General features: G+C 53.5%; 1 protein-coding gene across 2 annotated transcripts in view; it reads left to right on the top strand.

Annotated features, from left to right (window-relative positions):
• Positions 1-27,610, top strand: part of ADCY5 (adenylate cyclase 5) — a 152,275-nt gene that overhangs the window by 76,873 nt on the left and 47,792 nt on the right. For both annotated transcript variants that reach the window (XM_087439708.1, XM_087439707.1), the window contains exons 2-5: positions 6,994-7,143; positions 11,738-11,859; positions 24,891-25,002; positions 26,613-26,740. In XM_087439708.1, coding sequence (XP_087295834.1) covers positions 6,994-7,143; positions 11,738-11,859; positions 24,891-25,002; positions 26,613-26,740 — 512 coding nt within the window. The remainder of the gene's footprint in view (positions 1-6,993; positions 7,144-11,737; positions 11,860-24,890; positions 25,003-26,612; positions 26,741-27,610) is intronic.

The raw sequence follows: 27,610 nt of genomic DNA, 5'->3' as shown, positions 1-27,610 counted from the left end.
CAGAAGTTTGGGCTTTATCTTAGTGATCATAGGGAGTCATGGCAGGCTTTGGAGCAGAGAAGCATCGTGATATAAAGGGATATGAGGATCTCTGACATAGAAGATAGTGTGCATAGAGGATTCCAGAGCAGGAGAGATTGGTAAGCCCCAAACAGCTAGATCCTAGCTAGAATGGGGAGAGGAGGGGGGTGCCGTCTGGGCCAGACCCTAGTAGGAATGAAGGGAGCAGAGATCCTGGTCCTGTTTTTCCAGAGCCATAGAGATAGATCAGCCACCCTCCATGAAAGAGGATCTCGTCACAAAAGCCCCCAAGCAGAGATAATGCGGCTTTGGTCACCAAAAAAGCACAAGCAATTTTTATTCATTGTAAAGGAAAAATTTTAAAGTGTCACTATGATAAAAAAAAAAAGTTAAAAATATGTGATATTTTTTAAAAAGCCATTTAGCACCTACTTGAGCATGTACAGTATTCAAGGAATCGTGCTGATGTACAATCTGAGTATATAATTTAAGATTATCCTTCCTTGATTTAGTTTATTTTGTATCATAATGGGATTCTACTGATGTCCCTCCAGCTTCCCACCACCACCGTGTAGGACAAATGGAAGGACTGTTGTCAGGCTTGTCAGCCCCTGGCATTTGGGACTCATTTTGTTGCTAGTTTTGTGTAAACAGAAGGACTAGAACAGGATGGGGTTGTGCCTGTCTTTAGGGCTGGGGTCCCTGGTCACACCTGCAGGAGACAACCTCCAGGAGACAACCTCCTGTCCCTTCCTAATACCCAGAGTAGTGGGGAGCTGGTCCTCAGCCCCCAGGAGCCCTGAGGTGGTCTGGCCCTTTGGGGCCAGGTGGGTGGATTTGGAAAATCAGATCCCAGCTTTGGCTTGCACTGAACTGAGGTGATTTCAGACTCTGATGTGAAGAGAAAGCACTGTGATCTGTCTGTGCAGGAGCCACCGAGAGTGGCAGAGAGTCTGGAAGAGGGAGCAGGGCGGAGTGGGAGCTGGCTCACCCTGCGTGTGCTGGGGCTGGGCCAAAGGGAAGACGGTCGTCGGAGCTGGGGCAGGCAGATTTGAAAAGGCTCCCTGGTAGGGTTGCCAGGTAAAATATGATCACCCAGTTAAATTTGAATTTCAGATAAACAACATATAATTTTTTAGTATAAGTGTGTCCCAAATATAGCATGGGACATACTTATATTAAAAAAAAATGTATGCGTTGTTTATCTGAAATTCGTATTTAACTGAACATCTTGCCCCCCACCCCATCACCAAATCTGGCTCCCTGGGAAGTTCTGATCCCCCTCTCCCCAGACGCCACCACCACCAGACATACCCTGTGAGGCACACTGCAAGGGGCAAGCTGACTTGTCCAGAGCAGAAGCCATGCAAAATAGCCAATTGCCAGGGCGTCTTCCCCAACTCATTTCGTTCTATTCCAAACCCATTCGTCCTCAATCCTCTTTGCCCTGTGCCTTTCCCAGGCTTAGTGAGTAGTGAGCCTATTGCAGCGGGCAATGGGGCCCCCTGAAAACTCAGAGAGGAGAGGCAGTAATGGTTGCAGAGCCTAAGGCCGGCGCTGGGACATCTTTCAGCCTTCGCCAGGAGATGCTGAGCAAACCGAGCACTGTAACTTCACTCCTGGCCAAATCAAACCTGCAGCCTGCAGGCAGCGAGAGATTGGGTTTCTGAAGTGCTGGGGTTTTAGAAATGCCGGCAGGAGTTGTAAATATTCATAGGCATCTCCCCTGGGTTTCCATGCAGAGACTAGAATTCCAAACATTCCCCTCTAGCAGGGGTGTCTCCTGGTGTGGTCCTGGGACCACCTGGACCCAGACCACCTGCAGGGCTTGATTTAAAAGCAGATGCTGAGGCTGCTCCCAGGACTGAGGTTTGCTGTATCGTCAGATCTCCCCGTTACTCCAGCTGGTGTAATGTAGGTACACACACACACACACACTCCATGTGGTTGGATATGTCTCGTGAGGTCGGCCCAGGGAAAACCAATGAATCCTTAGTTAGGCCTTGTTTACCCGCTGTTGTGAATGATAGTTGTTGTCATTTACCAATCAAGTTTTTACGTAAGGACAGTTTGCACTTTTACTGTCTCTGCCTCTGTAGGGGCATATGAAGGGGCTCAATAATTGATCACTGTTTTTAGTGGAGAAGAGAGCTGGTCAGCATCTGGACTCTTGTGTCCAAGGTGTGAGATCATTTTTAAGCTACAGACTCCTTCCTAGAAGTCTGTAAGCAGAATTCCATCTGATTTTACTGATGCCTCCTCCCCATTCATAGCATTAGTGTCTGCACAGGGGCCTTGGCATCTATTCAGACCTGGGGCACAGATTCCTGCTTTTTCCGTGGGTGGTATCTGTATTTATGTGTCTCTGTGTGTTTGACGTATTGATCTCTTACTTTTTCACTCTCAGGTCCAATTTGCTGAAATCACCCTTCCCAATGGCCTTGCTCAAGACCCCTCTCTCACACCACAGCACGTTCTTCCTGCTCACCCCGTTTTGTGTTTACTGAATGAGAGGGAGGTACTGAGGCATACTAAGCTTAGCAAAGCATTTGGACCCCTATTGGGTTACAGTGCATCATTTTACCTGGATTTGCACCGTCTGTTGCTGTTGGCCTTCTGGCTGCAGGAGGGATCAGATTACAGCAGGAGAGGCCAGGAGGATTAGCACTGAGATGCTGCAGCGGCCAGTTGATAATTACTTGGGGGTCATGTCTCAGAATAGACTCTGGCCCCTCTATCTGGCCTCAGAGAGAGGAAAGAATGCCCCTTCTTTGTCCAGCCCGCTCCTCACATTCTCTCTCCTGGTCCCTCCTGGATCTTTCTCCTGTTCTTTTTTATTAAAGCATCATTTACATACAGAAGAATTCACCCTTTCTGGCATAGAGTTCTGTGGCTTTGACAAAGGCATATAGATGTGTAACTACCAACACAATCAACATATGGAACAGTTCCATCACCCCAAAAGATTTCCTCCTGCTACCCCTTTTCATCAACCACTCCCCTGGCAACCACTGATGTGTTTTTAGTCTCTATGGTTTTGCCTCTTCCAGAATGCCATATAAATGGAACCATATAGTATGTAGCCTTTTGAGCGTGGCTTCTCACTCAGCATAATGTATGTGAAACTCGTCCGTGTTGTTGTGTTATCACGAGATTGTTCCGTTTTATAGATGAGCAGTATTCTATTAACATTCCTGCACAGATTTTTGTGTGAACATAACTTTGCATTTCATTTGGGCAAATACCTAGGAGTGAGGTTGCTGGTCATATGGCAAGTGTATGTTTAACTTTATGAGAAATTGCCAAACTGTTTTCCAAAGTGGCTGTACCATTTTGCATTCCTACTAGCAAGGTAGGAGAGATGCAGTTGCTCCACATTCTTACCACTGCCAGTATTGGCAGTTCTTTTTTCCTTTCGTTTTGTTTTTTATTTTATTTTATTTATTTATTTTTTTTAAAGATTTTATTTATTTATTTATTTTTCCCCCCAAAGCCCCAGTAGATAGTTGTACGTCATAGCTGCACATCCTTCTAGTTGCTGTATGTGGGACGCGGCCTCAGCATGGCCGGAGAAGCGGTGCGTGGGTGCACACCCGGGATCCGAACCCCGGGCTGCCAGCATTGGAGCGCACGCACTTAACCGCTAAGCCACGGGGCTGGCCCTGTTTTTTAATTTAATTTAATTTTAGCCATTCTAATAGTGTTTAGTATGTATCTTATTGTTTTTTAAAATTTGCATTTCCTTGATGGCTAATGATTTTGAGCATCTTTCTATGTGCTTATTTGTCATCCTTATATCTTCTTTGGTGAATTATCTATTCAAATCTTTTGCTCTTTTAAGAAGTGGTTGTTTGTTTTCATATTGTTAACTTTTGAGGGTTCTTTATGAATTCTGGGCACAAGTCGTTTTATCAGATATACGATTTACAAATAATTTCTCCTGTTCTGTGGCATGTCTTTTCATTGTCTTAATAGTGTCTTTTGAAGGCAAATGTTCTTAATTTTGATGAAGTCTAATTTGTCAATTTATCACTTCTTTTCTTTTATGGATCATGATTTTGCTGTTGTTGATATAAGAACTCTTTGCCTAACCCAAAGTCCTATGTTTTCTTCTGGAAGTTTAATAGTTTTAAGTTTTGCATTTAAGCCTATGAACCATTTTGAGTAAATTTTTGTTTATTTTGTGAGGTTTGAGTTAATCCTGTGGATATCCCATTGTTCTGGCACCATTTGTTGAAAAGATTATCCTTTCTCCATTTGGTTGCCTTTATATATTTGTCAAAAATAAAGGTGTGATATATGATTTTGTAGACATTTTCTCTCATTCTGTGGGTTGTCTTTTCACTTTCTTGGTGGTGCCCTTTGAAGCATAAAAGTTTTAAATTTTGATGAAGTGCAATTTTTCTATTTTTTTTCTTTTGTCATTTGTGCTTTTGGTGTCATATCTAAGAAATCATTGCCTAATCCTAGGTCATGAAGATTTACTCTTGTTGTCTTCTAGTGTTTTCTAGCTGTAGCTCTTAGATTTAGGTCTGTCTCTCAGTGGTCCCCAGTGACTTCCCGGGGGCGTGTCCTCAGGGTCTCTCTTCGTAGTCACTGCATTGGTTAACACTGCAGGCCACAGTCTATTTCTTCCTTCTCCTCCCTGGTCTTGGGGGCTCTTCCTTCTGAGTCTGCCCTGCCTTGCCCGGCCCCCAGCATCATGTAGGTCTTTGTTCCCTCATACTTTGGGCTTCTGCGGCAGCCTCCTGACCATCTCCCACTCCCTGCACTTCTCTGACCCCTGATGAATCTTCCCGAAGCTGTGTGCTCATCGTGCTATTGGTTCAACACTCCTTCATGGCTCCTGTTGTGTAAGGATTGTTCCAGGCCTTCTCAGCTTGACACTCAGATGCCTCTTCAGTCGGGCTCCAGTCTGCCTTTCCGGCTCCATCTTCTCCCTGTGGACTGCCCCTCAGGACAGAGAGTCTGGGTTATTGATTCAAGGACCCTGAGTACCTCACAAGCCTGAGCTTCCTGGATACGCTCTCCAGGGACGCCCTTTCCCGTGCCTGCCAGCCTCGCCCAAGATGCCCCCAACCCCAGGCTCAGCACAGCCCGGGCCTGCCCAGAGATCTCCTCTCATCACCTCTTGCTCCCCTCCTCTCCCTCTTGATGTCAGTCGCTTTCTGCTTCCTATTGCTGGTTCTCTGTCAGTCTTGAACCCTTATTTCCTCAACTGGATTGTAAGCTTCTGTAGGGCCGAGGTCTTCTTTCCTTGTGATAAGTAGGTAGGGTTTTTCTCTACCATGTATTTACAAAAAGTGACAACGGTAGGATTCCGGGGTGAATGGGGTCGTGGGAGTTGTAAATCGTCGGCAGAGGTGGTGGAGCTGGTAATCTGAGTTTGCCCCTTCCCTGAAGGCACATTCAGGAGGCATCTGGATGGTATCCAGGACGTGCTGAGGGGAGCTCACAGTGTCCTTCAGCCAGGAAACCAGAATTTGTTGTGCAGCCAAGGAGAGAGTAAGACTTTGAGATGGGAAAGAGAAAGTCTCTTTCTATTCATGGATGGGGGCAGACACGGAATAGGATGTCTCCAGGGAAAGAAGGCACCACACCCAGTGTGGAGCTCACATGGCCTCCGGGCCTGGGCTGGCTGAGGACCCTGGGGGGAGGCTGGGACCACCTCAGAGCTGGGGTGAGGAAAGCCTTCAGGTAGAAGGCAGACCTGAGTCAAGGATGGGACTTTAGGATCCAGAGACAAAGAGGCTCCTGGAAGAAGAGTGTGGCAGCTGTCTGCCGGGTCACTGCCGGGCACCGGAAGTCCCAGAGGAAGAAGGCACTTAGGGACCCAAATGGACAAGTGGACTGGGGACCAAAGCAGGGCTCCTGAGGGCCGGACGAGCCACAGCGGAAGGTGCAGGGGCTGACCTAGGCTCCCTTCTGCAGTTGACACTAAGAATTAAGTTTTTGGAGGGAGTGATTGAGGCCTGGAAGCCTGAGCATCTTAGTGTGCTTCCGTCCTGTGTGGCCTGAGGCAAGGGCGGGACCAGTTTACCCAGATACCCCTGGAGCTGTACCTGCCAAGAGAAATTTTGATTAAACAGCAGCTTTGCCAGGATCTGAAATGTGCTGTGTAAACTTGCTTTTGTGCGTTGTGTTGTGTTGTGTTTTAGCTTTTCAGTAAATATTCCTTTCAAAAGAATTCCAACCTTGTCTCTGCGACCTGAAGGGCAGTGGTATTTTTCCACACACACATCTCTGTCAGCACGGAGAAGGGCATCAGGAAGGAGCAGGGGCGATAGCAGACGCTCACCAGCTGGTGTGGTGGGGTTGTCAGGGGTGCTGGTGCAGAGAAGGAAGGGAAGCCTAGGAAGAGGAGGTGAGACACTGTCTCACTGTGGATACTGATCTCTACTGGCCGGGAACCTTATCTTCTTCTCATTACCAGATGATTAGCACAGTGCTGGGTACCTCATGGGTAGCCAGCAAGTACTTGCTTCATTGGAGCTGATCCCTGGGGAATAATAAACTAAGGCTCCTCTGCGCAAGGGCGGCCTTTTGACCTATGCTGGACTCTGTCACACTTCCAAAAAATAAAATCTCGCCGCCCTCGTGGAACCTTCCTTGCAGTGTCCCTGCCACTCCCAACACACACACAGCTTCGTCACAGCATCGCTAATGCACTGAACCTTTTAATCTTGGGTACTGTGGACACGTTCAGTATGATTATTCAGTGACTCGGTGTCCCTAGGGCTGTACCGCGAAGGTTTGGGCTTTGAGGACAGCCCAACCGATTACGCGTGGCTACTCCCAGCGGCCGGCCATGGGTGGGCATCCTTGGCATTTGTTTGCTGGCAGCTGGGTGTGTGTTTGCTCAGATGGGAGATGCAGGCTCCAAGCTTTGGGGCCAGAAGGGTGAGGGCTGGGGCTCCAGTGACTGGTGCCCGCTCCAGGTCTGAGCTCAGTGTCCTCGTTTCTCCCCCGCAGCTTGTCTCCAACGTGCTCATTTTCTCCTGCACCAACATCGTGGGCGTCTGCACCCACTACCCGGCCGAGGTCTCCCAGAGACAGGCCTTCCAGGAGACCCGGGAGTGCATCCAGGCGCGGCTCCACTCGCAGCGGGAGAACCAGCAGCAGGTGAGTGAGGCCGTCCCACCCCACGCAGCTGGCAGGGAGCAGAGGCCCGAGACCTGCTGCAGCCCAGCTGCCCACCTCCCCACCAGCTGTGCTCCTGACAGCTGCCCAGCCCCACCTCCCGGGTGGGGGCCCAGCCCGCCGAGGAATGTTTCCCCTGGAGAGAGCCCAGCATTCCTAGCTCTGTGGGAATGCTCTAGGAGAGACCCTAGAGAAAGAGCTCTGCCCCTGTGCTTGCCCATCGCCTCTGCAACGTCCCCCTGTGGTTTTGCAAGCAAGCCAAGCAGCCCAGGCCCTGGGCATCAGGAAGGGGCCCTTCGACCCCTTCCCCGGGGCTGATGGGTTGGAGTGTTGGGAGCATCAGCATTCCCACCTGGAATTAAGGTCCTCCCGGCAGGAGAAGGACGGAGCTGTCAGCCCCTGTGACACCCACAGTGTCACACTAGGCACTTCCTCTGTACCGAGTTCTGGGGTTTAGTTGGGTCAGAGAAAGGAAGGTGGTCCAGTCTCACCCTAAACCTCACCCTCAGAGGACTCCATTCACGCAGGGAGGTAGGCCATTCACGCAGGCCACAGACTTCGGGGGCTTCTCCCAGTGAGCCCTGGGGCAGAGGGACCTGCCTCTGTGCTTCTCTCGGGTAAGGGCAGGACAGGGACTGAGGGCTGTGTTAGGGTTCCATTCCTGTTTGCCTGGCATCCCGGGGCAGGAGACCTGTTTGGGGTTTAGGACCGCTGTGTCCTCTCCTGCGTGTGAACCAGATAGAGGTCTGAGAACTCCGAGACACAATGGAGCCGCATAGCTCCCAGACGGGAGGCCCGGAGGGGCCGTGTGAGCCCAGGGGAGGCAGTGGGAAGGTCAGCAGGGGGAGGGAGCTCCCACTGGAGTCATCCAGGTCCTGGCCCTTGGAGAGAAGATGACTGCAATCCAGGTCCTCTCTCTCCTATTTCAGTGTCTCTCCAAACCCTCCACAAACACTAGTGGGTCCTGCTCTGGGCCACATGCTGTGTCAGGCCCAATGGCAGGTGTAGACAGGGAAGGTCTGCGTTTGAGCGTGGGGATGGGGAGACAAAGGCCTGGACAGCAGTGGTCAGCTGCACTCCCCTGGCCAGCACGGAGTGCATGCTGTGGACACCTGGATGGACAGCGGTTTTACCACAGAGTGAGGGTGTCTCTGACTCCATCTGCATACATCTTAGGGGAGTTACACTGACATGGGTGGGTGACATCCAGACGCCTGAGCAAGGGGGCACAGCTCTGCAGTGTCTCTCAGGCCCTCCCCCAGTCACCGCCTGTCCCTGCTTCCCTCTAGCCCTGCTGCTGTGGCCGCCGTGTCCTGCCAGCTCCCCAACTCATGCTGTCCAGTCGGAGGCCTGGCTCGCGCCATGCACTCGTTTGGCCCTGTCTGGGCTCCTGGTCCAGCCTCTTGAATAAAGCCCAGCAGTGTCCCCAAGTCCTCTGACCACCTTTTCTTGACAAGCTCACCTCACCTTTGCACCCCGCTGGCTGCCTCAGCCCCTACCTGCCTCGGAAGCCCCCTCTCTCATCCCAGTTCCAGGTCCCAGCATCTCTCACCCGGGATCAGGACGTCTTCCTTCCCCTTCCATGTCAAAGAGTGGCCCCTCTCACCTCTGGGCGTCGCTTCTCCAGTAAAATGAGCATTTTACAGCTCATCTCAGCTTACTTGCTCTGGCCCTGGTTAGGCTGGACATTCCAGCAAATCCACAGGGATTTGGGGAGAAAATATGTTTGTCATACCATGTTCTGGGCCAAGATACTGAGGGGAGGGGAGGCGTGCTTTCTGGGGACAGGCCTTCCTCACCCAGCTGGAGCCCAGCGGCTCTGGGGCTGCCCCTGCCCTCTGCAGAAAGGCTGCTCTGAGGATCCCTGGGGGACGCTCCTAGGTGCCACCTAATGAGGGGACTCAGATTGTTCCCTGCCCATCCCCTGCCCACTCCTCCTGACCTTCAGCCCTAGAAGTAGTTACAAAGGTAGGAAGGTCCCTCATGAATCTAAACAATTTGTAGCACACTTTCTGCTAGTCATCCTATATTTTCACAGAATCGTCCTTTAGTTTGTGTTTTTAACACCAGTAACTGTTTCCTGAGAGTTCAGTAAAGATGAGATGGCCTTCAGTGGCCATGTTCGCTGATGCCTTGGGAGCCCAGGCCGACCCACAGAGAGCACCATCCCTCACTAGTTCACCAGTGTTTCCCCAGCATAAGGCTGTCAGCTGTGGCGCTGAACAAGACAGAGCTCCTGTCTTCAGGGAGGTGGCGCATTGCACGCACTGAAGGGAGACAGGTTAACAGACCATTGAAATACAGAGTGATAGGGGCTCTAAAAGAAGGCCCAGGTGGGCAGGGGATGCTGGCAGCCAGAGCCAGGACCCTCCTCCTGGGAAGAGGTTGGCCTGAAGGAGGGTTGGGAGCAGTGTGTGAAGATGGTGATCCTAGCTGAGAAGCTTGGGTGGGAAGGCAAGAAAAAACTGGCAGAAGCTTGGGAAGCTTCCTTTGGTTCACTCTGTCTGGAGCAGAGTGCAGATTTCAATTACAGGGGTGCTGGGAAGGGAGCATGGAGGGGTAGGGAGGAGCCAGATCGTGGAAACCTTGAGGCCAGGCTGGAGGCATGGGCTGATCCTGGATCAGGAAGCATAGAAGGGTTTTACGCAGAGCAGTGATGTGGTCAGACGTATGTTTTGGAAGGATCACGCTTGCAGTGTGGAGGATGGATCAGAGGCAGCAAGCTCAGAGACAGAGAAATCGCTTCAGAGAGTGCCCCGGTCATCCAGGCCAGACCTGAAGGAGCAGGCCAGGCACAGGAAGGGGGTAGGGGGAGTGAGGGCGTTGAGTTGCAGTGGAAAATAAGGAGGAGTGGGCTCAGCGGGTCCAGAAGAATCCACATTTGATGTGGCTGGTGGACCCTAGGGAAGTGTTGGAGGTTTTGAGCAGGAGAGTGACATGTCCTGGAGAGACTGGGGCCCAGGAGCAAGGAGGGCTGAGGAGAGGCTGTTTGGCCAGGACAGTGTGGCCAGAGTCCTACAGTCCGGTAAAAACGGCATGTGGGCAGTGGAGGCGGATGCAGAACAGAAAGGACAAGTCCGAGAGCTGTGTCCAGATCAGCAGGACGTGCTCAGTTCCGGACGGGGCCCGGGGCTGAGGGGAGAGGATGAGTCTCAGAGGAGAAGTTCTGAAAAGTCAGAGCAGTTTCCACGGGCGGGGTCTTGAGCCTGGTGATCAAGAGAATGGGGTGTCGTGGACAAAGGCAGGGAACTTGAAAAGAAGAGCCACCTGGGATGAAACTCTGGAAGGGGAGTATGGTTTGGGGTGTGGTGTCAAGGTGGTGGTGGGAAGACCCTGGGTGGGCAGCCGGAGACTCAGGAGTCCTGGACGAGGGAAGGGGAGTGGGAGGTGACCAGGAGAGCTGCTGGTGGAAACCCTGCTCCCAGAGGGCAAGAGTGAGCAGAAAGAGGACAGAGGTGGGGATGCGGTCTGTGTGGGGCCAGGAGGAGGGAGAGAAGCCAGAAAAGATGCAGGAGAGGGAAACGAGTCTCAGGGCCGCACGAGGGGGTGGCCCAGCATCCGGTGCCACATGAAGGACAGGAGAATGAGGGGGGCTGGAGAAGGCAAAGATGAAAGGCTCCAGGTGAGAGAATTCTGTGAGCGAGCCTGGCAGAGAGCCTGGCGTGGGTAGTGGGCTGTGGAGGGCACAGGTGGAGGGAGCAGGTTGAGGGCACAGGTGGAGGCCGCCTGCCTTGCAGGCAGCTGGACCTCTTGAGCAGGCTGGGCCCAGAGGAGACCACAGAAAGGGGGCGAAGTCCAGACCCCATCATGGCTGACGTGACCCTCCCCCCTCTCCCTGCTTCTCTCCCTCCTCCTCTTCGACAGGTTTTAACCTCTCAGTTTCTCAAAGCCGGTGTGCTTTCCCTCTCTCCTGGGCCACTGTCCCCTCCGTGGAAATGGAGCCCCCGCTTCTCACCTCATCCTCTGGTCCCCATGAAGCCTTTTATACACCCCACTGCTCCCTAGCCTAGGTCTCGTGCCCCTGCTCAGTGCCCTGTAGTAGCCTGTGCCCCCATGAGTCTGGGGGGCTTTGTGGAGGAGGAACATTGTCTGTCTCGTTCACGGTTATAACTCCTGGCACCCAGCATGATGCCTGGAATGGTAGATGTTCAATAAATATTTGATGACTAATTGAATGAGTCTCATTTAATGCTCTCAGCACCCCATCCCCGTTTACAGATGAAGAACCTGAGGCCCAGAGAAGTTCAGTAATTTGCCCAAGGTCACACAGAGTCTCAGGTGACATCTAGGATTCTAGCCCAGGTGCTCAGTGCTACCGGTTCACCAGGAGTGCTTGTCCCCACGTACACCAAGGAACCGGGAGATGTCCCAGGGAGACGGGGCCAGGAAGCCCTGGGGGCCTGACTCCACCCCCCCGCCCCCCCCCCCAGGTGTTAGCCCCACGAGTTTCAGGAGAGCCTGAGAGGTTTTCCAGGGCCCGGCAGGTGGGGGCACAGGTGTGGAGGACTCAGCCTGGGGAGGGGACTGCCGGGCAGGTGGAAGGAGCTGTGACGAAAGCATCTGCTTCCCTCCCCAGGAGCGGCTCCTGCTGTCTGTCCTTCCCCGTCATGTTGCCATGGAGATGAAGGCAGACATCAACGCCAAGCAGGAGGACATGATGTTCCATAAGATTTACATCCAGAAACATGACAACGTGAGGTAGGGGTGAGGCCGGGGGGCGAGGGCAGGGTGGGAGGACTGAACCCCAAAGGAGATGACATCCCCACTCCCTCCCCTTCAAGGGGGCACAGCCCAACATGGTGGTCTGGTGGTTTCGAAATGTGTGTTGTCTGGGGCACCCCAGCCCTGCCCCTCTAGGTCTGTTAAGTGAATTATTACGGGGTGGAGGGAGGAGGTGAGGCTGCAGGGAGAGGATCTAGAAGGAAGGAGGAGAAAGGAGACAGCAACACCGTCAGCTCTTGAGGAAGCTCCTAGCCCAACAAGGGAGACAGAAAGCTTAGACTTGGGACCCAAATACTACCATCGTCACCTCAATCTTCATTACCATCTAGCAGCTTCCATGCCTTCCAGCCAGTGTGTTCCAGGCACTGTACCAGGCATTACCCACCTCGTTGTGAATCCTCCTGACAACCCTGTAAGGTGGGGACCCTTATCAGCATCCCTCGCTTAGAGATTGAGCTCAGAACGGCTAAGACCGTTGCCCAAGGTCACTCAGCCAGGAGTGGCAAAGCTGGGGTGCACCCAGGTCGGCCTGCCCCAAAGCCCACACTCCCTGTACTGCGTGTTTACTGCTTCCCTAGACAGAGCTGCTGACAGCAGGACGTGCAAACAGATGTAGATTAATAGAGTGCAAAATCTGCCTTTGGGTTCCACGGGGACACGAAGCGATGCAGTGGCTGGCTTCCTGGGGAGCCTGACAGTCCTCCGGTATGCCCAGAAAAGGAGCTGCCATGTTCGCCTTAGAGGGATTTACTTTCTCCCTGGGTGAGTTTTCCTAGGACCCACGAGTGCTCCAAGGTTGATGCAGACAGAACCCTTTGGAGGCTTGGGATGAATTTTCAAGAAAGGGATTAAACGGAATCATGGAAATTATTGCACACACCGCTGCGTGCACACACACACACCCATCCATTCAGGGTGAGGCTGATGGCCACAGGGAGGTGGGGAGGCACTCTGTGTTTTCATGCAGAGTGGGCAGAATTGCCCAGTTCCCAGGTGTGCCCTGGAATCCAAGACTGTTGGTTCTGCTGTGTGTCCTTTATCCATCTCCCAAAACAGATTCTAAGCCTTTGGAAGAAAAATGGACCTGCACAACACTTTTGTCCTCAGTTTTTGGGGTATCCCAACCCACCTGAGGCCCATCCACACTCCACCGTCAGGCAGGGACAGTGTGGCCAGCAGTAGCCTTGGTCTTGGGAAGAAGGCTGCCCTGGCTGAGTCTCCATGCCCAGCAGGGGTCCTGAGGGGCTACAGGCTCCTCGGAGTGGAGCTCAGAGAGGGAAATGGGGTCCGGGCCTTGGTAGGTGGCACTGACGTGCTGGTTTCCCACTACTCCTCCTCACACCCATCTCTCCTCACATCGTGGAATAATCACTAACAACACTAGTTAATACTTGTATAGAACTTTCTTTAACCCACGCACTGTTCTAAGTGCTTTCATAGATTCACTTAGTCCCCACAATAAATATAGGAGGTTGGTGCTATTATTATCGCCATTTTACCGGTAAGGAAACCAAGGCACAGAGATTAACTTGTCTAAGATCCCATAGCTGGTTAAGTGGGAGAATTGCTCCCAGAAAGCTTTCAGATATCAGAGTCTGTACCTAGCCTGACGACTGGACAGGTGTTTTTTATATGCCCAAAAGAAAGGAGTTTGTATGGGGACTCTGTGGGAAGGAGTCTTGGGGAGACCCCAGGCCAAGAGGAGACTCAGAGGAGAGGGAAAAGAGAGGTTTGGCTCCCAATGTGTGTGTGTGTGTGTGTGTGTGTGTGTGTGTGTGTGTGTGACTGAGTACCCACCAGGGGCTTTTCCTGTCTGATGGCAACCCCTCAGATCTGGGGGACTCCACCTTATGACATGTAAAGAAACAGCCTTCCCTGTTAAAACAAATCCCAGAGGCCCAACGTTCAGGTGAGGAGTGACCCTCCAAGTGGTCCCAACACATACAAACCCCTGAGCTCTCCCCTTCTGGAATTTTCTCTCTTGCCCCAATCTCACCGTTGTTCCTGGCAGACCCTGGACAAAAGGTGCTTTCCTTGATTGCTCTCAGCACACAGAGCTTTCAGCAGATTTCACTCAAATATAAAGTGGAACACAAAGGAAATCCAGAAAATTCACTGCTCAGAAGCAGTCGGCATTCAAGGCACAGGTTCTCAGCCTGGCTTGGCTACACACGGCATGTCTCGCCACCTCTGCATCTCTGTGCAGTACCTGCCCTCTCATCCTCTGTCCTCCTGCACGGCGGGCATCGCCTTACTTCCCGTCCCACAGTTGCTGGCTCTTGGGCCCCCAGCCCTCCAGCAAGGGAGTTTGGTCAGAGGGGCCCACTCAGGCCTCTTCCACCACCACAAGGAGGGGCCCACCCTTGGGGTGACACCCCCTCACCCCTCCATTCCTGAAGAGGCTGTGACTTTGGGTCATCGCATGGCCAGAGTCAGGCCCCAGCCACAGTGGGGCTATTTCTGTTCTAAGATGTGCTCAGGATCAATGACAGCAATCGGGTAAGAGATGAAAGGAGAGGAGAACCAAGATGCCATCATTTTCATGGGGACAGACATAATTCTGACTCTGAAATTGCGGGGCTAGAGGTGGCTGGTACACATCAGAGGCCAGCCACCAGCAATCATATGCAAATATCCCGTCGGGCCCCTTTCCCTGTTCCGTTAGCAGCGCTGGGTGCAGCTCATGATGGAAACACATTGCATGCTCGTGTCTCTGTTTTTGGGTTGAACCTTTGACCTGGGTGGGGGTTGAGTAGTAGGTGGAGGGGTGACATCATAGTGTAGAAATGCACTTCAGGGCTGGGCTCGTGGTACAGTGGTTAGGCCTGGGGCCCGGGGTCAGGCGGCCCTGCGTGTCACCCCAGCTTTGCTGTTTCCTGGCTGTGTGACCAGGGCAAGTGACAGGTATTGAGCCACTCTGAACCTCAGTTTCTTCACCTACATAAGAGGATAGGAAGAGTATCTACTTAGTAGGGTTGTAAAGAGTAAATGAAATAATGTGATGAGAGCGCTTAGCACAATATCTGGCACAGAACAAGTGTTCAGTAATTGGGAGCAGCTATGATTGTTGTTACTGTTATTATTATGATGATTATCACATTCCTATCAACAAAGAAGGGCCTGGGGAGTCTCGAGCTGGAGAAGGGCGATGAGTCACATTCGTCAATTCTCTGTGGAGCTGTAATATTTAGAAAGGGTGATGACATGCTGTTCTCTAGCCCCACAGAGAGCAAGGCCACAAGAAAAATAAATCAACGCTGCGGTGTGACAGATTGGGCCTGGATCTGCGGAAAGGGAAGAGACTAATGGGTGGGGGGAGAGTTTGGCCTGGGCAGGGAGGGGTGACAGACAGGTGGTCACCACTCTCTGTGGCCTCATCCTCCTCTGGCCCTGAGGAGAATGGTTGCAAAGCATTCAGTTCCCGGGCCTGCCAGGAGCCTGTCAGATGCTTTGGTCCTGAGCCACCGCTGGCTATGGGCGGAAGCAGGCCAGAGGCCAAGGTGCCCCTGGAGACCTCCCTAGGGCCCCTCAGATGCCTCTCCCGTCTGACGTGTGGTGACAGATGGAGATGCCAGTTGGGGCGGGGGCCCATTCCCGGGATGTCAGACCTGTGGCTTGAGAGCCCTCCTGCCTGTCCGCACCTCCCCCCAGATACCTGCCCTCCTGCTGCAGCAGTGCCGGGGTCAGAGGTGGGCTATGCTGTCCCCACTCCCCGACATGCCAGCAGAGGCTGCTCTGGGCTGGGGGCTCCTGGTGCTCTGCTTTGGGAAGAGGGAGATCGGGGTTGGAGGAACGGGCCAGCCAGAGAAGGCACCACATCAGGGGAGGTCCGTCCCCGTGGGTCACAGTGAAAGTACAGGTGCAGCCGGAATCCAGGCGCCACTGGATTACCCTAGCCAAGAGGTCATTGTTGTGGAGCAAGGTGAGTGTCTGTTGAGCAGACTGCTTCACACCCTGCTCTGCCACTTAGTAGCTGTGGGGACTTGAGCAAGTCACCTAATCTAAGCCTCAGTTTTCCCATCTGTAACACAGGAATAGTGATGTCCGTTCACTCGCCCATTCAGTGGATGTTGTACTTCTGCCTCCATCAGTGGGGACCTCCAGCCGCGTGCTCACACTTAGCTAGAGGCAAGGATGGTAATGGGAAGTAAGGCATCTGACATCTGGAAGCTCACCTTCTGTTTGAGAGGACACACCCTCAACAACGGATTAATTAGTCACTGGGAATGTACCGCATGAGGAGTGGGGGCAGTGACTCTGCGGACATGGGCGTTGCATTGTAGCAAAGTATAGATGTTAAACAATTTCCCACTCAATTATTCTGTTACAGTTGTGATAACAGCCACAAAGGAGCCGAGCCGATATGAGGGGGCCCTGGGGCTCCTTGCAGGGGTGCTGGTGGGGCAGATGAGATTGGGTGTGTAAAGCCCCTGGCCGGGCTCCTGGCTCAGGAGGTGGCTGCAGACTGTCCGCCCTATGGGGGTGGAGCAGGCTACTGGGCAGGCTGCCAGGGGAGAGTCAAGGGCGGGTAACCCAATACCCCAAAGGTTTCAGTGTACAGGGAACGCCCCAGCCAGCCTGAGAGGGTGCTGAAGAATTCCCCGCTTCCACAAGGGTCCCTACTGAACGAGGAGGCCCGCGCCTGATTGGCCTGTCCCCATGCTGGAGCCCTCAGGTTCTAAAGGCTGTAGGTGGTAGGGGGCCCGGGTTCAGTCCAGAGACTCTGCTTTCTGCACAAATGGAGAGAAGGCCGCCTCCTCCAGGGAACGCCAGTCCCCTGCTGAAGAAACACCGGCCTCACAGCGCTCCATCTGTTTGGATCCTGGGAGGAGTTCAGGATGGAGTGGGGGGTTTTGGTTCACTGGCTTGAATCAGAGCCTCATTCTCAGGGACCCAGCAGCCCTGTGGGGCTGCAGCCGGGGGCCTGGCCGAGGGACTGCTGACCCAGGTGTGGAAATGAGGTAACACGCCCTCCCTGCACAGCGGGGGTGTAGCAGAGTCTAGGGGGGCTGCCCTGCTCTCACTCCTTCCCTGTTCCTTCCCTTCTCTGCCTACTCCCTACCAAACCTCCCCCTTTTAAAATTATCATCTCCTCTCCTGTCTCCTTCAAGGACTTGGCTGTGTTCCCCAGGTCGCTCTGGCGTCTGGCTCAGCTACTGCGCAGTTCTGAATTATGATGACCTCGCGACAATGTCCGTGATTCTCAGATACCCGTGGGCGGATTGTGCACCGTGTGGGCAGACAGGGAAAATGTTTACCTCCAGTCACGTCCCCAGCCATCTGACCACATGAGGAGTGGTCCATAAACACCAGGCATTCCTGTTTCCAACCTGATATTAAGAAAAGTATTCTGAACTCTACACTCATACCAATTAGAGATATAAGTGGTCTTTATATTATTAGCTCATTCATTCCACAAACATTTACTGAGCTGCTACTATGTGCCAGGCATGACTAGGAGTAGATGGAAGAGACACTGTGCTTGCCCCTCACTGTGAGGAATATCTGGCCCTCACCAGTGAGGCAGGGCTGAGCCGGGCACTATGGGAAAAGTGGCCTGAGGACCAGCTGGCCCCATGGGGGAGCCAGTGGGGTTGAGTCTTTTCTTTTTAATTAACTAACTAATTATTTTAGTTGTAGTAAAATATACATAGCACAAAACTTACCATTTTAACCATTTTTAAGCATACAGTTCAGTGGCATTAAGTATGTTCACATTGTTGTGCAACCATCACCACCATCCATCTTCAGAACTTTTTTCATCTTGCTAAACTGAAACTCTGTACCATTAAACATTAACTCCACATTCCTCCCCTCCCCCTACCCCCTGGCAACCACCATTCCACTTTCTGTCTCCATGAATTTGACAGCTCTATGTACTTCATATAAGTGGAATCATACAGTATTTGTCCTTTTGTGACTGGCTTGTTCACTAGCATAATGTCTTCAAGGTGTCATCCATGTTGTAGCACTTGTGTCAGAATTTCCTTCCTTTTTAAGGCTGAATAGTATTCCACTGTATATATATTACCACATTTTGTTTTTCCATTCATCTGTTGATGGACACTGGACTGCTTCCACCTTTGGCTATTGTGAATAACACTGCTATGAACATGGGTGTACAAATATCTCTTTGAGTCCATGCTTTCAATTCTTTTGGGTATATACCTAGAAGTGAAATTGCTATAACATATGGTAATTCTGTTTGTTATTTTTTAAAGAACCCCATACCGTTTTCCATATTGGTTCACCATTTTACTCTTCCACTAGTGGTGCACATGGGTTCAAATTTCTTCACATCCTTGCCTGGGGTTGGGTCTTGACCTGAGTTTGTCTTGGGACACAGAAGGGGGATCGATGGGGAATGGAGCCAGCAGCCAGCAAGGACTTATCATTTTAGCTCTCTGGGCTCAAAATGGGGACCTGGGGGGAGACAGGAAGGGAGAGAAGTCAGGGCGAAGAGGGGCTGACCTGTTGAACATGTCAGGTTGTGTTTGTGATACAACTGGAATCAGTTGTGATTCGTGATTCTGATTCTAATCAGAATTCAGGCATAAGAAGGATTGTTCTGGGCGGAGGAAGTCAAGACCTCATGAAGGTGGAAGGATTAGAATCAGATCCTAAAAGAAGAATGTGATTTGTTTTTGACCTTTTAAAAATAAACATTCTTATTATACAGAGGATGCATGTTCTTTGTAGGAAAATAAGAGCAGTATAGACATGAAGATAAAAAGCGCCATGTTCTCACCCCCCAGAGGTCACTGCTGCTGGGTCTTGGTGCGGTCCCTTTTCCCTTCATGGGCTTCTCCTTTGGGAAGCAGTTCCCCGGCTCTTCCCAGACTCTGTAGACAGAAAGTCTGGAGGTGCTGCGGGGTAGCACATTGTCGGGGTGGTGGGAGTCGGATTTGGTGGGCAGAAGCAAGATCGAGGGGTCAGGGGATAGAATGGGGTTTGCAGGAGGCCCTGAGTCTGGCAACGTGGATTCCAGGACGTACACTGGCCCCAGACCCCTGGACCTGGTCCTGATGGCCGACCATCAAGTCGCAGGGCCCCTCCACTTTCTGAAGGAAGGTGTCCCGCTTCTGTGAGTGGAGTGGATTCTCCCCGTCGGTGGAATCTGTGCAGACGTCCCGTGGGTTCAGCATCCTCTTGTTGGCCTTGCCCCTTTGCCCCTCCCAGCCTGTGCCCTCAGATGCTTCTTTGGCTGCTCCTAGTCCTTATGCTGGGCTCTAATCATTTTCCACCACTCCTTGCAAAACGCCCAGTTGTCTGGTATCCGTTCCCAGCCACATGTTGCCAAGACCACACCTGATTGTGCTGCCTGCCTAGTGCATGAGTGACCCATCGCTCCTTGTTTATCTTCAGGGGCCTGGACCCAAGAGGCTCCCCAGTTGTATGGCTTGGAGCAAATGGAGGGCACACTGCAGGGGCAGCCCTCTTGGTCAAGAAGAGACCCCAGCCTGTGGCTAGGCCTCCCCAGGCCACATGCCGGGGCCCTCCAGGGCGCTCCCTGCCCTGTTTCCCCGAGACCTTCAGCTCCCGCCAGGCCCAGCATCCTGGGAGTAGGGCTGAGACCTTGCCATACTCCCTGCCCACCCCACCCCATGACCTCTGTTCCCCGAGGCCCCTGCTCCTCAGGGCTCACCGTGACACACGGTTTGCCTCTTGGCATTTCTTGAGTCCCCTCTCCGTGCAATGCTGTGGAATGCAGGAGATCAGAAGATCAAGTCCTCAGCGCTGCCGTTTGCCCAGACCACAAGGAGAACTCTGCTCCGGTGTTCAGAGGTGCTGCTGGATGTGGCTTCCGCACAGGAGCGTGGTCAGACGCTGACAACTTCATCAAGTCACAGGGCCTGTTGGGAGCGAGAGGGAGTGACGGTGAAGAAACGCGCTTCACCAAAACTGCATGCCGTAAAGCCGAGCGGAAGCTGTGACCGAGAGCTGAAGGGCCTATTGTGGTAATTGGGATGAAGTGCCTGCCCGCTCCTGCCTCTGGAGCAGAATGCAAGCGACCGTGAGTGATGAATGGCAGGCAATTAGGGAGGAGCGCACAGCCAGAGTGGGCCTTCCCCGGCTTCAACTGATCATGTTGCCAAGATGAGCTCGCAAGTGGGAGCTAATCGATGAATTAGCACCTCGCTGCATGTCTGGGCCCAGTGCGGATTGTAAGATGGCCTTCAGAATTACCAAGGAGCAGATCAGGAAATCTTGGCCAGCAGAACAGACAGTCTGCCACCGGGTAAACCTCATAAAACAGGCGCCTCCAGAGGTGACAGTCACCAAGCAGAATGCTCCCCAGGCATCAGGGGAGTAGGACTTAGCCTCTGACAGGAGGTTGGGGGAAGGCGCAGGTGGCAGAGTTTCCATAAATGTGTAGGAGAGGCTGCAGGGGTTCAGAGTTGAGACCTCGGAGACCCTGTCCAAGCTTCCTTGCACGTTAGAAGCCCCACTTTGAGCCACCTCCTCCCTGGCTGGCTGCTCTGTCGCACCACCTAAAGGGAGCCAGCAACCTGCCCCTCCCTGATTCCACAGCAGCCGCTGAAAGCCCTGGGAGGGGGCCGTGGGAGAGCAGATCCCAGGAGACTGGAGGGAGCGTCAGGCTTTCTAAGCCACCTGAAGGCCCCGCACACGCCCATGTTGTTTCCGACATCTCCTGGCACAGAACCAGGAAGCTGCCCCCATGGCCTCCGTAACCATTCCCCCATTTGTTCCAGAACATTGCTGGAGCGTCCGCTGGGTGCGAGGTCGTGGGATCTGCAGGCTTGTGTCTCAGATGACGTGCTTGGGACCCCAAGAGGCCCACTGGGGTAGAAAGAAGAGCTATTGGAGTTACTGGTCCTGCCTCTTACTTGCTTTGAAACTATGAATATTCTTTGCCATTCAACAAATATATATTGGGCACTGTTGTGGGTTGAATTGTGTCCCCCTAATAGATATGTTGAAGTCCTAACCCCTGGTACCTGTGAATGCGACCTTATTTGGAAATAAGGTCTTTGCAGATTAAATCAAGTTAAGATGAGGTCATGCTGGATGGGGTAGGCCCCTAATCCAGTGTAAGTGGTGTCCTTATAAGAAGAGGAGACACAGACACACACAAGGAGAACCCCATGTGACGGCAGAGGCAGACATTGAGTGATGACAGCTACAAGCCAAGGATTGACAGCCACCCCCAGAAAGAGGCAAGGAAGGATTCTACCCATAGTCTCAGAGGGAGCACGGCCCTGCCAACACCTTGATTTCAGACTGCTGACCTCTAGACCTGTGAGAACATAAATTTCTCTTGTTTTAAGCCACTCAGTTTGTGGTGCTTTGTTATAGCAGCCCTGGGAAATTAATACAGGCACCTGCTATGTGCTGGGGGTGTGTGTGTGTGTATGTGTGTGAAGGGTGGATAGAGCAGAGGGCACGGTGGACATGAGCTGTCCTCATCCATTCGGTCAGTCGGTTGCAGATTTTATTGAGCAGGTATTCTATGTGCCAGACATCGTGCTGGGGTGGGATGTAGCAGGGAATGGAACAGACAAAAATCCCTCCCTCGGGGACTTCACATTCTAGGCAGGAGAGACGGACAGGAGCATAATAACAAATAACTACAACAGTAATAATAAATAGCATATTAGACGGTGAAAAGTGCAATGGAGACAAACACAGCAGGGAAGGGAGACAGGCTTCTGGGAGGGTCATAGATTTAAATAGGGTGGCGGGGGCCTCCTTGAGAAGGTGGCATTTGAACTGGTACAGTGGTTCTCAACCCCGGCTGCAAATAGAATCACCAGGGAAGCTTAAAGTAAACAAAACAGAACAAAAACAATCAATAGCAGAGCCCCACCCAGGCCAATTAAGTCGGAATCTCAGGGGTGGGGCTCTGGGACTCTGCCAAAGCTCGGGAGTGATTCTAGTAGAATCAGGTCTAAGAACCACTGGTCTGTTGGGAGGAGAACCCAGTGAGGTGCCCTGTGGAGGAGGAGGATCGCAGGCCCGCCCATGTCCCTACGTGGCACGCAGAGGCCGGTCCCGCCTGAGTGGCTGGGTGTGCAGGAACGGGTCAGAGCTCAGTGAGCCCCGGGCCACACACATCTCCTCCTGTTCCAGGGGCGGCCCATTCTCCTCCCTCTTCTCCTCGGCTTGGCGCTGTGGGCTCCCTTGCTCAGTAGCAGGCCTGCCTCTGCTGGGTTCTGGAACTTTGTTCTTTCCTACCATGAGGGTCTCACCAGCCCCCAGATCCAGGCTTCTGCTCTGTGGCCTTGGACCCAGGGTGGAACCCCCGCTGGGCCTGGTGTCACCGGCTGTGCATGTGAAATACTGAGGTCAGCCCGGGGCTCCCACTGAATGTCTTCCTCAACTCTGGTGCAGCCAAGCTTGGCCCCAACCTGTCTTGGCTTTGAGTTCCTGAGAGCTAAAGAAGAATTTCCAGAACAACTTTGTAACGGTGCTTTACGCAGGCTGGGAGAGACTCTTCTCTTCTTCCTGGGTGGAGTGGGGTGGCCACCTGAGAGCCGGGGAAGTGGCAGGTGGGCCGAGATGGGGGTCTGCACCTATTAGTTCAGGAGCCAGATCAGCATCTGGAGCACGGCAGCATCCCCGTCACCCGCTCCTCTCTCCCCCAGAATGCCTGACGCCCACAGACGCCCCCCCGGGCGAGGCGCTGGGTCTGTCTGCAGGGTCAGACACCAAGCATCAAAGCGTGATGGAGACTCCAGACTCCCTTTCATCTTCTGAGCCTGCTGCCCCCGTGGCTGCCCACTCCAGAGCAGCTTGTCTGATGTCCTGAGTGCTGTGGCCTGACGGGACAGTGTCTCTCCTCTCCGCTCCTCCTCCTCACCTTTTCTTCTTTCCCCTCATTGTCTCTTCTCTTGTCACGTCCCCGCATTTCTCCCACTCTCTTTGGCTTTCCTCTGGCAGTTGTCTTTGCTGATTTGGGCTGGGATCAGAGTGGCCGGAGGGGCCGGGATGCCTGGAGACAGCTCTGGGCTCGGGGCCTGGGCGCTGCCCTCCTATATTTTCCTGGGAGGTGACACAGCCTGGCTGAAGCCCTGGGACGTGCTCCCTGGTGGCCCAGCCTCTCTCCACGTCTTCTCATGTGAGCTGGTGAGCGGCTGCTGAGTGTGGTCCCTCTGGAAAGAGTCCTGTCCTCACCCATCTACAGCAGCTCACGCATGCCCCTTACACCTCCCTCTGTCCCACGTACAATGCCAGACCATTGAATTACGCTTGTATTTGTTTAAGATGACTGTGGGGCCAACAGACAGCATAATATTTACTGGTTCAACTCCTGGACTGTGGAGCCAGGTTGCCCGTGTGGCCTTGGGCAGGTGACTCAACCTCTCTGTGCCTCGGTTTTCTCACCTGTAAAAGGTGAATACTAACCTCACAGTGATTGAGAGGCTTAAATGAATTAATACATATAAAGTGCTTAGAACAGTATCCAATTGTTTTAAAATGTCGGTTTTATTATTATCTAGTTGTGGTGAGGCCAATGGACCAGGAGATGACTGCCCTTGAAAAGGCAGTTTGTTACTCCCAGTTCCCAACAGGAGAGGGCGTGCCACACCATGGGGGGGGCTACCCGGGGAAACACCAGGGTCAGGCAGGAGGCAGAGGGAGCAGGAGGGAAACATGGGCAAGAGCCTTTATTGTGGTTTCTGTGGGAAGGAACAGGTGAGGCAGGGTCAGTAGCCTTAGGATTGGCTCCTGTGAGTAATTTCAGTGGGCTCTGGGATGTAGGGACCATCCCGAGTTACCTGGTACCTGTCCCTGGGTGATGAGGGCAGAGGAGTAGGGACCCCAGGTGTGAGAGCCTGATTGGGGTTGGGGCTCTGGACTCCAAGGCAAGTTGTTGACTGTCTCTAGGAACTGGCCAGCCCAGAGGAACCGGCTCCCTGGAGCCATATGACCCCAGATGTCAAAAACCAGAATGAAAAGACATGCTTAATGCACCCACACACATTTTTGGAATAAAATGACAAAATATGTTTAGTTCTCCATTCTCAATTTAAGCAATGAGACTGTCAGTCTGGAGCCTCAGGGGCCCCGTGTTGTAGTGGGAAGAGCGGAGGCCCAGGAGGATGATCCCACTGTGCTGGGTCTCGGGCCTCTTCCCTGAGGCTCTGCCTCATCTCTGTGAGGTGGGGACCCCAAGCCCTGGCCTCAGGGCTGCCTAGAGGACTCAGATGCTGTGTTGGAAGCTCCTGTCCTGGTGTCTGGCCAGTAAGAGCATCTCAGGACAAGAGAGTCACTACGATCTTGTGTCCATTTTAAGAAAAAGATTCTAGGGGCCCTCACACATGCTGGCTCTGGGGCCTCACCTCCAGTAGTCTGTTATGAAAGAAAGGAAAACGTTTTCAATCTTGGGAACATGAGTCTTAGAAACGGATAAAAGATCCAAAATGTGCAACACAGGGACGGCTGCTGCATTTTATGGGGCTCCTGGGGCTGAGGCCGGAGGAGCTGGCAGGGACAAGTTGGAGGCTTCCAGAGATGCATACTGGCTGTGTCTTCCTCTCTCTCCTTCTGGGCCTCTTTCAGTCTGTCCTTTCTAGAGGATTCCCTCGGGATGGAGGGCTTGGGGTCGGATTCCCTTGTGTATGGGGCTGGGAAGGGAGACCTTTGTATGGCTGCCATTCAGGCCTGAAACGCTCTCCAGAGCAGATGAATCAAAGGCCCCTCATCCCCAGGCCCAGCTTTCTTGAGGGGACAGCTCAGGGGTCAAACAGGGCCTGGCCCCTGTCTGTGGTCACCTCAGGCAGCTGCACACTCCCAGCCTCATGCGCCTCTGCCCCTTTCCTCCTGGGGGAGCGAGTGTGCAGGTAGAGTGCAGAAAGGAGGACCCGATTGGCGTTTCCCCACCAGCCGGGAGAGGCCATCTTCTCGTCTCTCCGGCGCCAGGGGCCGTTTGGAGCCCCGCAGGACTCTCGCTGGCCGGCAGCCCTCCTATGGCCGAGGGTGGGCCCTGGCTGTTCCCTCGACCTTCCTCCCTCATGGGGGTCTTCCTCCACCTGTCTCCCCAGCATCCTGTTTGCTGACATTGAGGGCTTCACCAGCCTGGCGTCCCAGTGCACTGCCCAGGAGCTGGTCATGACCCTCAACGAGCTCTTCGCCCGCTTCGACAAGCTGGCCGCGGTGAGTCACCCTGCCCACTGCTGTCGGGCACCCCGTGTGCCAGAGCCGGGGCCAGAAGGGTGGCCTGATCTGGGCTGCCTGAGGGAGGGGCTGTGGTCAAGGGCTTGCTGAACTCCAGGAGTAGACCTTTGCCAAGCTGTGCCCTTCTGGGCAGAGCCCCCTGTGGAGAACTGGTGATGAGCGGAGGGGCCGCATGGGCTGTGCCTGTGTGTCCTCGTGCCCCATGTCTGCCCCAGCCACACTCTCAGTTGCAGATGCTTTCACAGTGTCACCAGTCACGAGGGAGAGCAGGTGAGCCCTCCATCAGTGGAAGGGGGTGGTGAGGCCTACTGGTAATACTGCCCAGACCCCAGAGGAATTTCCATTTGCTGGGCAAATTAGGTATCACAGAGCCACTTTCCTGATGAGATTGGCCGGAGTGATCAGAGAATGAGCCTGAATCCCAACTGGCCTGCAGACAGCTGTGTGCCACCCCCCAGAGGCTTCCTGAAAGAAGACTCTTTCAGTGTTCCGACAAATTAGCAGTCACACCCCTTGGCGTGGAGGGGTGAACAACACATTCGCTCATTAGGTCCCTGTTTCCGTTTCTGTCATCCTTTCCCAGCTTATGTGGCTTTGAGTGATGCTCTGAGCCTTTTGTAGAGTCATTATTTGTCGGAGCCACTTACTGCAATGTCCACCAACATGTGGATGTGTCCCCTTTGCCCTCCCAGGATGCCAGACCAGATGGTTGATGAGAGGCTGGTGCCGGGGCCTCTGCAGGGATTCGATGGTGGGCCCCACACCTCACTCATTATTTTTATCGCTGAACGTGGGTGAGGTGGACGGATTCATGCTGGGCACTTGGGCATTGGATAGGCCTTAAATGAGAGTCTAGGCCACACGGGTACTTGAGTGCCAGCATCCCAGCTTCATGCAGTAGCTCCTGGGAGCCAGATTTGGACAGCTCCTAATTGATGATCAGTGACATATCTCAATCCCAGTTATGGATTGATCACAGCCTGCCGGGGTGACCCTGCTGTGCCCGTTATGGGCAGCGGGGTGGGCAGCAGCTGGCAGGTCCCTCAGTGCTCTGGGTATCTTAGCACACACGGGCTTGCTGGTTTAGCAGAACTCTTATGGATAAAATTTCAGACAGTCTGAGGGTCAGGTGAGCTGGTGGTTAAGTCTCATTTCTGCTTCAGTCTTTCTGTAAAAGAGGAAGAATCAGAAAACTGTTCACAGAACCTTAGGCCGAGAGTCAGAGTGTGCTCCAGGGGTGGAGAGCGACTGGGGACACTCCCATGCAGGTTGGGGCCTCCCTCAAGCTGCCACAGTAGGCCAGCTACATTCTTCCTGGGCCTCTGCTGTGGCCATAAAAGTGAGTTCCTGAGCCTGGGGAGGCTGGAATGCCTCTCTGAGTGCTGCTCAGCCTGTCCTCCGTCCCCCACGGCTCCTGATAAGCCTGTCCGGGGGCTGGGGCCATGCATTGTGCCGGCCCTGGGTCTGTGTTCGCTGCCCTAAAAGGTAAGTTATTCCAGGCATGGGGTGAATCTGTTTGCTTCTCGCTTCTTTCCCTCCCACTTCTCTTTCCTACTATTTTTAATTTTTAAAATTAATTTGTTTTCCAGGAGAATCACTGTTTACGTATTAAGATCCTGGGGGATTGTTATTACTGCGTTTCGGGGCTGCCTGAAGCCAGGGCTGACCACGCCCACTGCTGCGTGGAGATGGGCATGGACATGATTGAGGCCATCTCGTAAGTGCCCTCTCCAGGGACTGCCCATCTGCAGGAGGACTGTCCATCTCCAGGGGGACCGCCCATCTCCAGGGGGATGGCCCATCTGCAGGAGGACTGCCCATCACCATGGGGACTGTCCATCTCCAGGGGGGCTGACCATCTCTAGAGGGCTGTGCATCTCCAGGGGGGCTGTGCATCTCTAGAGGGCTGTCCATCTCCAGGGGGGCTGCCCATCTCTAGAGGACTGCCCATCACCATGGGGACTGTCCATCTCTGGGGGGGCTGACGATCTCCAGGGGGACTGCTCATCATCATGGGGCTGACCATCTCCAGGGGGGCTGCCCATCTCTAGAGGACCGCCCATCACCATGGGGACTGTCCATCTCTGGGGGGGCTGACGATCTCCAGGGGGACTGCTCATCATCATGGGGCTGACCATCTCCAGGGGGCTGTCCATCTCCAGGGGGGCTATCCATCTCCAGGGGGGCTGTCCATCTCTGGGGGGCTGACCATCTCCAGGGGCTGTCCATCACCATGGGGACTGTCCATGTCCAGGGGGGCTGTCCATCTCTGGGGTGGCTGACCATCTCCAGGGGGGCTGTCCATCTCTGGGGGGGCTGACAATCTCCAGGGGGACTGCTCATCATCATGGGCTGACCATCTCCAGGGGGGCTGTCCATCTGCAGGGGGATTGTCCATCTCTGGGGGGGCTGATGATCTCCAGGGGGATTGCTCATCATCATGGGGCTGACCATCTCCAAGGGGGCTGTCCATCTCTGGGGGGGCTGACCATCTCCAGGGGGACCGCCCATCTCCAGGGGGACTGCCCATCTCTAGAGGGCTGTCCATCTTCAGGGGGGCTGTCCATCTTCAGGGGGACCGCCCTGC

This window comes from Ceratotherium simum, chromosome 15 (assembly GCF_057802395.1).
Source record: "Ceratotherium simum simum isolate JZ-2026a chromosome 15, ASM5780239v1, whole genome shotgun sequence".
Lineage (NCBI taxonomy): Eukaryota > Metazoa > Chordata > Mammalia > Perissodactyla > Rhinocerotidae > Ceratotherium > Ceratotherium simum.
This window is presented reverse-complemented; position numbering and strand designations above follow the sequence as displayed.